Genomic DNA, 12,424 nt, shown 5'->3' with positions numbered 1-12,424 from the left:
AGTCGAGAGGAGCTAAGAGTTTGAAATCTGTAAAAGCTGTAGCCAGATAGATAGATAGATAGATAGATAGATAGACAGATAGATAGATAGAAGTTGCTCGCTTGACAGCTTAAATTTGAACTATTCCAGAGAATATCTAACTTTACATATCCCATTTTTAAGCAGCAAATTCTATTTCTATCTCCTATAATTCAAATACTATAAACTCTCTCTGTTTACAGTTTATATTTGTCCTGATCATCACTTTTCAAAGTTTTTTTTTTATATATATAATTACTTAATGGAACAAGCATTGCAGCCCTACAAGTGAATAGTTCATATGATGTGTTGGCAAACATGTAACCTCATCATGCAGTGCGGGATTTGTTCACTTAACGTGACACAAAAACAGTTAATTCAATCCGTCAGACAAATATTTAAGATCCCTCCGCGTGTCCGTGTGCGATCTTCACGGTCAGCCTCTGATACATTGACTTCTTTCTCCCCTTACGACAGACAGAGGGTCAGCTAAAATAAATGCCAAGGCCTTGTCACACTAAATGCCAAACGTGTTTGGCTTTCGCACACCAACAACGACCATTAACCTCGATTCATCTGCTGAATGGCAGCCGCGGTAAAGTCGAACGTGATCAATACGGCTCCTTTTTGACCCTCCAACTCGCCTTGGCAGAAACCTTCGATGTATTGATGACTGCAGCTCTGCAGGTGCTCAAAGATCCTGAGGAGTTTTACAAAGACACACCAGCGCCAAGACTCACACTGGTCTGGATAGAATGTATCAAGATTTATTACTTTCATTCTCATATACAGCGTGTTGTGATTGTTATTTATAAGCCCCACTAACCTTATATTAATATTCCTTTCTTGTGACGTTTTCATTGGCCAGGTGTGGCTGAAGGAGGTCGGTACAATAGCAACTCATTCTTTTCAGCTTCCTGCAGCTCAGCACTGCTTACGGTTTATTGTCACAACTGTTTTGCAAATGCAATAACATTGTTTTTTGCATGTAACGAGGGAAAAGTGCACCGTTTCCCCCCCCCCCGAACTCTGATTGACTCTTCACACTGATTACAGCCCGGAGTCACTGAAGTCTCACAGAAGAAATTGTGTGAAGGGGCCGTCGGAATGCAAATGTCGCTGCCAAAAGTTTTCTGGAACTTTTCTCAGAGGCTCCTTAGAGCCAAATTTGCAGAAAATGTCTGAGTAGCAAAGTCTCTCAGCGAGTGAGTGGGCGAGTGTTCTGCCTACATTTGACTTTGGTGTAGAAGTTCCAAAAATGTCCCCGCTGCCGTGAATCCGTCTGACCCTGACAATCTCCCGCTGCATTAGGCTTACGTGCACTTCCAGACCTTCGACATAGTTCCCATCTGAAAACAGCTCATGTCGATAAACAACATCTCAACCACACTCAGGGTTCCCATCGAATTCACAGACTTTTCCTGGACCAATTCAACGACCAAATGTGCTGAAACAGCTTCAGATAGAAGTGTAACTTTTTCCGCTTCGTCCACTTTTCTTTATGTGCAGCACGCTCTGCATCTGGACAAGTGAGTGTCCTTGTGATCTTGCACAAAGTCAGTGTTTGTAACTTTCTTTGGTGAGACAGAGATCTGGGAATTTTCATTCTTTACTCGCTTGTTGTCCTGCGTGGAATCCCACGTCAACCGGCGAGAGAGAGAGAGAGACAGTGGACAGTGTCCACAACACCACTTGTAATTACATCCCTAGTCCACGTACATCAACCAATGCAAAATTCAAGCACTTTCAATAACCCATATTTCTATTTATGGATTGATTTTCCAAAAAATGTCAAGGGCCTTGAAGGATTTCAAGGACCCATGGGAAACACTGGTTTCACGGCCTGTCAAGTCAACCGCTGAGGAGATTTTGTGTTTGTGAGAACTAATGACTCCAGAGAACTAAATCAATGAGCACGTGCAGCATCGAGCACGGCGGAGTGACACTAAGTGTTGCCGTGACGATAGAGCGATCCAGACACACACGGATATTCTTTAAATGAACTGAGGTAATTGCATTCAATTAAGACTTGTTTGGTTATCGTGCCCTTGGGAACAGCCTATATTACGTACGTGTGTTAGGCCTCGCTTATTCAGATTTGCTTTACATCGTGCGCTGACATGCTCCGACAGCGGCCCAAACAAACGTGCGTTCGTTTAATTAAGTGAAGACTTCTACACCAACTAAGAGTAAGGCCAAAAACTTCAGAATCTTCAAGAAACATGTACTTCTAAAGTATTTCTTTGTGGTGTAGGTTCATTTTCTATTTCTTCTACTCCACACGTGCATTGTTACAAACACACAGTCGTGTTCCTTGAATGGCCCACACGTCAAATTTCTTTAAAAAAAAGTTGGCTTCTGCGGAACTTGCACACCCTGGTTGTTGGTTGTTATTCCTCTCGCTGCTCTCCCATCATGACTTGCATCAAAGATGCGGCGAGACAGAAGTAAAAACCTTTTCCACACTTAAGTTTAGCTCGGCGGACGGGAGTGAAAGGAGGAGGAGGAGGAGGACGGAGGAGAATGAGGATGAGATGGAGAAAATAGGAGGAGGAGGAGGAGAAGCGGAAGAGGAGGGATGAAGGCAAAGTGAGTACGGGAGATAAGCGGCAACAAGGTGACAGGACATTGACTTATGATGTGCTTTAATAGAACTGCTCACAACAAGGCCGGGAAGAAATAACTATAAAAAGAACACACACACACACACACACGGCGCCTGCCACCCATGTGACCACAGCTGACATTTAAATTAATACACTCAGACCTTTTTTCCTCCTGTCATACATATTGAATTCTGCAGCTGCCAAACACTCACAGATGTGACGGCAGCTGCGCCGCCATCTGCGAGTTAAGGCATTCAAATCGTGACTTATTAATTCGGTGTCTTTACGGGACATTTGTGCAGAACAAAGTTTAAAGTCCTCCGTGTAAAATCTCATCACGCCCGTCATGATCAGAGGGGTTGTGTCGGGCGTCAGCGTACGTCCCGTCCCACAACACACACACCTCAGTGTGTTGGAATACACCAACGTCCCATTTCCCAGCACCGACTCAAGCAGAGACATTGTCTTATAGTCTCATCTCAGACCCTGGTGTCTCAACGACACACCGGAGTCTGTGTGTGTGTGTGTGTGTGTGTGTGTGAATTACTGGATATAACAAATGGCACAAAGCAACACAACGCGGCGTGTGTACATTAATATTGTTTGTGATTCTGTTATTCCAGCTGTCAGACTAAGCATTTTATTTAAGATCCACTCCTAAATATTGTTTATGTCTCCTGTGTCCTCGCAGCCATGCGGCAACTAAGGTTGAAGCCTTCAAGGTTTTCGGTTGAACAGCGAGATGCGTTATTGTAAGGAAACAAAGCCGCTTATTTTCCCTGACATGATCTCTGGACAATGTCCGGAGTTTTCCGTGATGTCAGACGCGGGGGTTTGGATATATTCTCTGGAGATTTGATAATAGCTGGACTGAAAGCAGCTTAAATTAGTATTAGAAGACCAATTGATATTGAACTTGACCTGGAGCAGTGGGCAGCACTTATCTGTGCCTGGGGAGCAAGGGGGGGGATTGGGTTCCTTGCTCAGCAGAACCCCTTGTCCATTCCAGCAACCCTTCAGTTACGAGCCCACTTCTACACTACAACAGTCCACTTCACATATTTGTGTATTTGTATTTGCATTGTGTGTACAAATCTATGTACTCTGTGACCTTGAGGTCAAAGCTAAAGTTAGAAAGGAAAGACGCACTAAATCAATCTATATTGATTGTGTTTTGCTTTGTCAATCGTGTTGGATTAATCAATGTGGGATTTTTCTGTCGTTGATTGAACTCATTGTTGTTTTTTTGTCTGTTTTACCAAAGTCAAACTTGGTTTGACAGACTTTGTTCCTGGTCTTTTCCCGCCATGTACCTGACCACTCCCACTTCCTGTCCCCACTGTTCTCACCAGGTCAACCTGTGTATAGATATACATACTCCAGAACTCACCACATGTCATTGCTGTGCATTGTTCGTTGGATTAAAGCGTCTGGATTTAGTGACTTGTGTTGTTTGTTTTTTATTTTCTTGTTGAACAAGCTGATGTAGTTTTACTGACATCAGTGTTGTTAAATACACCAATGTCGGCTCAGTGATTCCATTCTTAACGTTGCTTTCAGTGCATTATAAGCATCCGTTTTAATTAAACTACCACAGATAAAGAAAGAAAGAAAGAGAAGAGCTGAAATCACCAGTCGAATAAAGAGAAGTCAGAGAGGAAAAAAAATTGAAGGCAAATGTTTTTGATTCGCTGTACAGTCGACTCCACACCTTTCACCACAACCGTCTCCCACACTCACACAATCTTCTCTCCTCTGACCATGACAGAAATCTGAATAGAGCGTTCCCGCGAGCCGCTGAGCTGTAGATTGCACTCCTATGATATCAAACATTCTTTGGGGAGACAGTAATTGGTTTAGCCAGCTGTTATCTATGTACAGTAAAACTGTTCAATCCAGTGTCGCTCAGTGGGAGGTGAGATCTCTATCTGCCCCCTTCATTCACAGCTTAATTCAATTGGAGGGCAATTATCGACCACCCCAAGGCTTCAACATCCTTGTTGGTTTCTGTTCTCATCAGGGAGCCTCGCAGCAGGATTCCTCCTCCTCCTCCTCCCCTCTTCCACTGCACTGGGTGATGTCTGTATTGATGTTGCGGTGTGTAAACACCAGACCAGGCAGTGGCAAACAGGCGAGAAGACTCAGCCAGCCACAACCACCGGGAGTCAAAAGATTGTAAAGCTTCCAGATTTGTACGTTTGCAGATGAAAGACGTTAAAGAGGCTCTCAGCAAACACACGTTTGTCCTTGTGGGTGTAGGAGCATGAAATGGGCTGATTTTCACAAAGCAGATTTTCCCTTTCAACACAAAGGCCAGTGACTTACATCAGACGAGGTCCTTCAATCACGGCTAATGATTGCTTTACCTGACTCTGCCATCCATCCGTCCATCTTCTACCGCTTTATCCTCCACATGGGGGTCGCAGTGGGGGCGATCGCTGCTGACGTGGGGCCACTGTGTCATATTAATTGAGTTGATATTAAGATTGCCAGGTTTGGAAAGTCTGGACAAAAAATAACATCGCATTACATTTTTGTTTTTTCGAGAATCACATTCACACCACGTTTGTAGGTGCTTTGAAATGCAATTTAAATCGCGTGATGATGTCTGAGTGTGAACGCTCAAATTCTTAGCACGACACAAATAGATGTTTGTCATATTTATCATTTGTCAGTTTTGATTTCAGGGTCACAATTCAATATTCTATCTTTTTATTTCTCTCTTTTAGCGCAGATGGGTCTGGCTTTTTTAGACTTTTTGGACTGTTTTATGTCATCGTTTCCATTTAGATGGACGTCTCTTACGAGGTGTCGTGAGTGATATAATGTCCATCATCGAGATAATGAGGCCGTCTGGATTCCATGATGTTCCATGAGTGAGTTCTTCTTTCTGCTCCTTTTTTCCAAGATAACTTCAAACGGTTAGGAATTACGGCCCCGAGAAGCTGACGTCACAAACGTGTGCCAATCTTGTCTGTGATTGGACGCTCATTCCGCGGAAGTCCTGAGGTTCTACCGTAATGACAAGTATATGAGCGCAACGCTCTATTTCTCTGCTTTCCTGGTATCCATGAATCCGTCTTCTAGCGCTTTATCCTCCACATGAGGGTTGCAGGGGGCGGGTCACACCCTGGACAGATCGCCAGACGACAAGGTCATGTGACTGACGCTACAAACACGTCCGTAGCGCTAGTTATCGCTTTAGCGGGAGTGTTGCACCAAATGAAGACATAGGAGTTTTCTTGGCGACAGCGCTAACTCGCTAACCGGTGATTTCGGAGAAGCGGGACGGGATTGGAGTTCAGTCGATGTGTCGCACGGATGAGCAGTTGTAGTGATTACTATTAATTGGCAGCAGCTTCGGGTTAGCGGGAGGAGGAAACGCGTTAAATCCGCAATTCCACCTTCGATTCCAAGTTTTAGATATTCACCCAACATTAAAATGCCGTTCCATTAATATGTTTTAATATCGGCCACTAACAACTGCATCATTCCTTGTTTTCGCTTTGTTCCCTCGCACACAAATGAAGATGACAGACAGCATTGATCACAGCTCACAGTTAGACGAAGATTTCAGGGACAGCGATGGAAGACGAGGGAGCGAGAAAGGCCGCCCAGACCTCGGAGTGTCTAAAACCCCGCGTGCCGACGTGCCCTTGAAATAAGTTGCTCAGTCAATGGCAAATGGACGCATGAGAGAAAAGAGAGAAAGAGAGAGAAAGGAGAAATTAAAGCACGACTCGAGTGTTTAGCTCAGTTCAGCCGTCAGAATAAGCTCTTTGATTTCTCGTATTGAATATCAGAAAATGCCAGACTGAGGCAAACAATGGACTAATGCGCTGTTTATTTCATGAAGCAGCTCCTTAAGCACTTTTACCCTTTTGTGTTTTATGCAGCACACTGGGTTTGTTTGTTTTCTGTTTTCACTTCTGCAAAATAGCACATTTCCGATGAATTCCGTAACCACCTCAGTGAAGCTAAAAAAAAACATTTGTTTTGCTTCTCTATAGAAGCCGCAATCAGCAGCTCATAAAACCACCGAAAGCTTTTGTGAATGAAAACACTTCCATACACACTGTGCTAGTTCTTGTCCCTGTAATAACATTCTCCTGTTTTATTGTCACCACACTCCCAGTAATAGCAACTTTCAATACATCTGCAGAACAACATACATTAACGGAGAAAACCATTCAGCGCAAATGGGAATTTCAGAGCATCCGAGGCCATCGTTGCCTGATGACATAAAGATGTCCTTTTTGTCGCTGTCACACAAAGTTGCATGTTTTCTTAAGTCTCTCTACATTAACAACAAGACGATGGTTGTTCCGTTCTATAATCACATTCCCTCCGACCGTTGTTGTAAATCATGTGCGGATACTAACGGAAGGGTTTCCTCGCCACAGACACCTGAAACAAAGACTGTCGCTTGTAACGTCAGGAGGAAATTATTGCACTTGTAATATTACATAATAAATCAAAGCAGCCCGAAGGGGGGGGGAGAGCCAGGATACTCGCAAAAGTTAATCATAAAACTGAAACCTGTGTGTGTGTGTGGAAATCTGTCAGATTCTGTCGTCAGCAGGTGGCAATAATCAGTCAATCACAATCAATCACAAGGTGCTGAGTCGGCAGCGGTTAATCACAGTGTGCCCACGGGGGGAAAAAAGAAAATATTGTGAGCTGAGTTTAACAATGACGGTGCTGCTTTTCTGAGGGTTTGCGAGGGAACAGTGATGTGCTGTGTGAAGTCAGGTTCAAGTTAGACATGGAGAAGCTTGACTCAAAGAGAGACACAAATCTACTTATGGGCTGAAGTTTCCAGTTATCTAAGATTTCTCTCCGTTATCGATGAATCAGTAGATGATGGAATGATTCTGGGAATGTGGGAGTAGATTAGAAAGAAAATGGGAACTATGCTTTTGAAGTTTGAAAGTCTTAAATACATAAAACTACGGCCACTTAAGTCAATCAGTAGATATGAAGTAAACACAACTTTGGACTAATAGTTATTATTTACTGGCTTTGTTCGGTGGAGAAGATGGTTTTATAGTTCATCATCTGATCAACTTCTCACAACATTTTACTGAATGCTAATTGATCAATTGATGACACACTCTAACTCTACTGTTTTTTGCTTTTCCATTAAAGATAGTAGTTTTTCTTAGTACCTGCTGTGGCGAGGTTCCAAGCGAGCTGAGCCGATACTAAAAATGTGACGTCGACAGACTGCCGGCCACTGATTGGTAAGAGAGTGTCGTCTCTGGAAGAGTCATGAGCGTGGCGTCCGACATAAGAATCAAAACGAAAATTGCCGAACTGTAGATGAGTTAAAAAGACTTAAAAAATCTGAAAACATGACTGAATCACCAACATGTAGCAAAGGAAATGTCTAAAATCGATCGTGAGCCCAATCACAACCCGTTCAGTTATATTTCACTGAGTCAGGAAGTACTGAACGATTCTCTGAACAAATCTTTTTAATGAACTGATTCAGTTACACCGAAAACAACTGCTTTACAAGTCACTAGTTATAATGGAAAAGCACCATTTGTACCCACAGTCCTGATAAACTGGACTAAGGACAGAAAGACTGCGGTATATAATGAGGTAGTCAGGTAATTCAACCTTTAAACAAAACAACAATATCTGCAGACTACACCACATATACAGGTGCAAACGATAAAACCTGAAGTCCACGCTCATTTGCACTCTGCAGGCGTCTGTATCCATTGTGGTTCTGCTTTGCCTAAAATGTCTAAAAACCTAAAATATGCAGGAGATGACAATCGAGGTAGCATGTGTCGGGGAAAAAAGTGACAATGTTGTCCCGCGTGTAATGGTTTTCTGTCATTCAGCTGCCTGCCGTAGCTAAAATGTTCTCAAAGGAGGTGAACTCTTCCCACCTCCGATCGCCGACTGCTCAGCTTTTCCTTCTCTCGATAGTCGATGTCTCGCTCGCTCGCTCTCTCTCACACTCACACACACCTAGTTACCGACACACACGCCACTAACATGTTCTGTCTCAGCAACGGTGACGCTCAGCTTCCTTGACAACCGTGAAGGTATATGTATATGAAAGCACCACGGGAAGAACACATGCTCTGTGCTTGGGAACTGCACTACTAAATAATCTGTATCTAATAAACAATAGTCAAACACGCACAAGCTGCGACTGTCACATTGCTAATGGCTGCCAAAGTGAAGGCCCTCAACACTCTGCATGACACAAGTAGTGACCAGGAACTGCAGTGACAAAAAGCAACAACACGGCAGGGACTCCTTCTCCCGTTAACCGTTTATTGCTCCAGTCGTCATAAACACAGCAAAAGCAGATGAAAAAAAGCCAGTCTTACTTTGAGTATTCTTCATTATCTCTGTCGCAGCGAGAGTCCTTGTGTTTCTCCCAGTCTTTGCCATGTTTACACGTGGTCAGCAGGATAATATCTTCCCCGTTGTGGATGTGATAAAGAGCGTTCCTCGTCTCTGAGCCGATGCCAGTGAGGTAGCGCTTCCCCTTGAAAACCAGCAGGTACTTCCTGGACGGTGGCGCCTCATTGAGCGTCAGATAACCTATCCCGCCGCCCTTTAGAGGGTGATCCTTGGAGAACAGAGGGATGGAAATATCAAAGTTTGGCCTGAAGTTGACCACGTCAGCACTGGCCTTGGCCAACATGGCCTGGCCCACCTCGAAGCCCAGATCCTCCGTGTAGTCCGGCCAGGTGCCGGAGTACAAGTTGAAAATGAGGTGGTTCCTGCCATCGCTCCACGTGGGCAGGCTTTGGATGCGGGACCTGACGTTCTGGACGTACTGAGCAGAGAGCTGGTCCCGGTCCAGCGTGTCCACCGCCAGAACAAACAGACAGGCCCTTGTGGGGTCCGTGGTGTGGAAGCGAGACTCTTCGATTGACAACAGGATCTTTCTGTAGGTCTCCGAGATCTCGTCCCCTCTCTGCGGAGGGTAGATGTAAATCCTGAAGCCAGACTGGCAGCGGGCAAAGTCAAAGCAGGTTTCCATGCGGCAGCGTTTGTTCTTGTAGATGATGTCGCGGATCGCCCGTCGTTCATGAGGGGAGGTGTGCTGGTGATGCAGCTGAGGGCTGTCCTCCTGCATTCACACACACACACACATTCAAGTCATCAACAGCTAGGACAGAGTAAAAATACATCTATTAAAAGTCCATCATTCAGCATTTCAAGGTTTCAGGGAAAGTTTGTTTCAGTAACTCACAAGCTACTTCAGAACCTAGACCTGTTCAGCTGCTTATTAAGATCTCATCAGCCAATCACATGGCAGAAATTCAGTGCATTAAGGCATGTAGACAGCTGAAGTTCAGACCAAGCAACAGAATGTGGATGGAATCTTCAGGAGTTTAGATGAAGGCAATGGGACATCTAAATTCCTGAAGATCGGATGAAGATACAATGACCTGGATGATTGTGGCATGGTTGTTGGGTGCCAGATAGGCTGGTCTGAATATTCCAGAAACTGCTGATCTACTGGGATTTTCATCCACAAGCATCTCCAGAGTTCTCTGGATGAAAAAGCCTTGTTGATGTCAATAGACACTTGTTATAACCAAGGTATGAAGACAACCAATATATCAAACATTGAAGCAGACGGGCTACAGCAGCAGAAGACCACTTCAGACCCTTGATTAGGTACACAAGATACCTAAAGTAGTAACCTGTGTGGTTAGAGTGTAGACATAAAGATACTTCATACTCCTTGTTTGCTTGTTGTCAACAGGCCTCTGTTTTGGTAGCTCTGCTGGCGTATGTGCCTGGTAAGAACTGCTGGACCCTATTGATCAATGTTCTTTTGAATTGGGTTGTTATGTTTGCAATGCATTTAAAGTCATTTTCACAAAGTGTCAACTCTAAGGTTTCTTTGAATTCAGAGTTCAGGTCATCCTGTACACGACTTCCACATGTGTGAGTTCATGAATTCTAACCCTGACCAAAGAAGGTCCTTCTCCTCCTACACTGTTAAGTAATTTCATGTCTAGATAATGTTGACCGTGACATGCTGACCATAAGTTTTGCATTTTGCACCTGAAGATGTTAATTTATCAACAAGATTAGAAAGCAGCAGGAGGAATAAAATAAACAATAAGCAGTTGGTTTCTCATTTATCTTATTAAATGTATGTGTTACGTCGCCTCTTCTTCTTTTGCTCTACAGCTTTGAACGTAGCTACGAGCTCATTAGTCATTGTTAAAGCCAGTTTTATTAGTCCTGTGTGTAACTGGCAGAAATTGGATACACTACCTATGGTCTGTTTGTGTAGTCTATTTTAAATAAACAATATTGTTTTTGTAATCTTAAAAATAAGCCTTTTATATACTGTATGTATTAAAGCAAAGGCCTTGCTTTGCGGAGGGCAGCCATCTTGTGGCGCCATGTTTCTACGGCAGCCTGAAGAGACAAACCAGCCAGAGCATATGTTACACATATTAGGAAAGACCTTTCTGGATCTTTTAAAACCAGTAATTTAAAAGTTCCAGACAAGGGTCTTTCTGCATGGAGTCTACATGTTCTCCCCATGTCAGCTGAGATTGGCACAAGCGGTAATGGATGGTTGGATAGCTGCAGTGCATAATCCCTACTTATACTGAATGAAACAGTTCAGGGTACCTCCTGCTCGCCTCCCTCCAGGTACGGCTGCAGCAGCGCGGTGGACACCGGCCAGTGCCGGGGCGGTCTGGACGGACTCCTCTGAGGCAGCGGCTGAGGCTGGTACACGTCCTGATACTGGTGGGAGTACTGGTACAGCTGATACTGGTGGTACTGCGGGTCCTGGGGTAACTGGTACTGATACTGGTACGGCGGCTGCTGCTGGAACTCCCCGATTTGCAGACCCCACAGGTAGATGAGGAAGAGAAGACCGGCCCCCACAGACACGAGCAGGTACCGCTTCTTGGCCTGCATGTGTGCTGTGGGAGAAGGAGGAGGTGGTGGTGGGTGGGTTTTAGGGGGACCGAGGCAAACGAGAGGAGGAGGAGGTGCTAGGAGAGGCGGATAGTGACCGAGGACACGGGGAAAAGGTAAAGGAGAGGAGAAGGGGTTAAAGTAAATGAGGAAAAGCAGGACAGGGAGCAGGGAGGTAGACACAGGTCAGCTCGACCCACAGGAAAAAAACTCTCTATCCACAGCTCGGCATTTTGGGATCTGGAAGAAGAAAAACAAATTTACTCATGACAAAATGTCACGATAACTCCTTCAGTGTCATTGTGACTCATATTGGTTCTAATGAGCAGCTCTTATTACTGACATCTCATATTAACGTCTTATTAAGTTGTTTTCACCAGTTCCAGTGAAGTGATTTAAATGAAGTAAGCAGTGGCTCTTGTGTGAAATAACCTGTGTTCTCTGTTACGTGATGTTGTGATTTCCTCAAATAAACCTCTCGCAACATGGGTGACATTATGTGTGTTTACATTCCGTTCTTTTTAGCACGATTTCAACTAACCCTACAAATGCACAAATCTCAAATTGACTTTCTCCAAGTCGGTGCTGATTATGCACCTCTGTGTCTCTGCAGCACAACTTTTTCAAAAGTGCAAAGATCCTGCTGTTAACACCTCAGTCAATACATGGAGCAGGCGCATAAAAGTGTGTGTGTGTGTGTGAACTATATATGCATATATATATATATATATATATATATATATATATCAAGATATTGTCAAAGCTGATAAAGGTCCTCTGGAGATTCTATAGCTGGTTTTCTTTCTCTTTTTACTTCTTGTTGTCTCTGACTACGGAAATATAAAGACAAATGTCTCTAGAATGATCAGATC

At 44.0% G+C, this 12,424-nt stretch overlaps 1 protein-coding gene across 1 annotated transcript in view; it reads right to left on the bottom strand.

Annotated features, from left to right (window-relative positions):
* LOC122784514 (exostosin-1) overlaps positions 1-11,552 on the bottom strand; it is a 165,819-nt gene extending 154,267 nt beyond the window's left edge. Inside the window, exons 1-2 of the mRNA XM_044049816.1 lie at positions 11,259-11,552; positions 8,978-9,729 (exon numbers count right to left, since the gene is read on the bottom strand). Of these exons, the coding sequence (XP_043905751.1) occupies positions 8,978-9,729; positions 11,259-11,552 (1,046 nt within the window). The remainder of the gene's footprint in view (positions 1-8,977; positions 9,730-11,258) is intronic.
* Between the last annotated feature and the right edge of the window lie 872 nt (positions 11,553-12,424).

This window comes from Solea senegalensis, linkage group LG17 (genome assembly GCF_019176455.1).
Source record: "Solea senegalensis isolate Sse05_10M linkage group LG17, IFAPA_SoseM_1, whole genome shotgun sequence".
NCBI lineage: Eukaryota > Metazoa > Chordata > Actinopteri > Pleuronectiformes > Soleidae > Solea > Solea senegalensis.
Note: the sequence above shows the minus strand (reverse complement) of the source record. Positions and strands in the feature narration are given on the sequence as shown.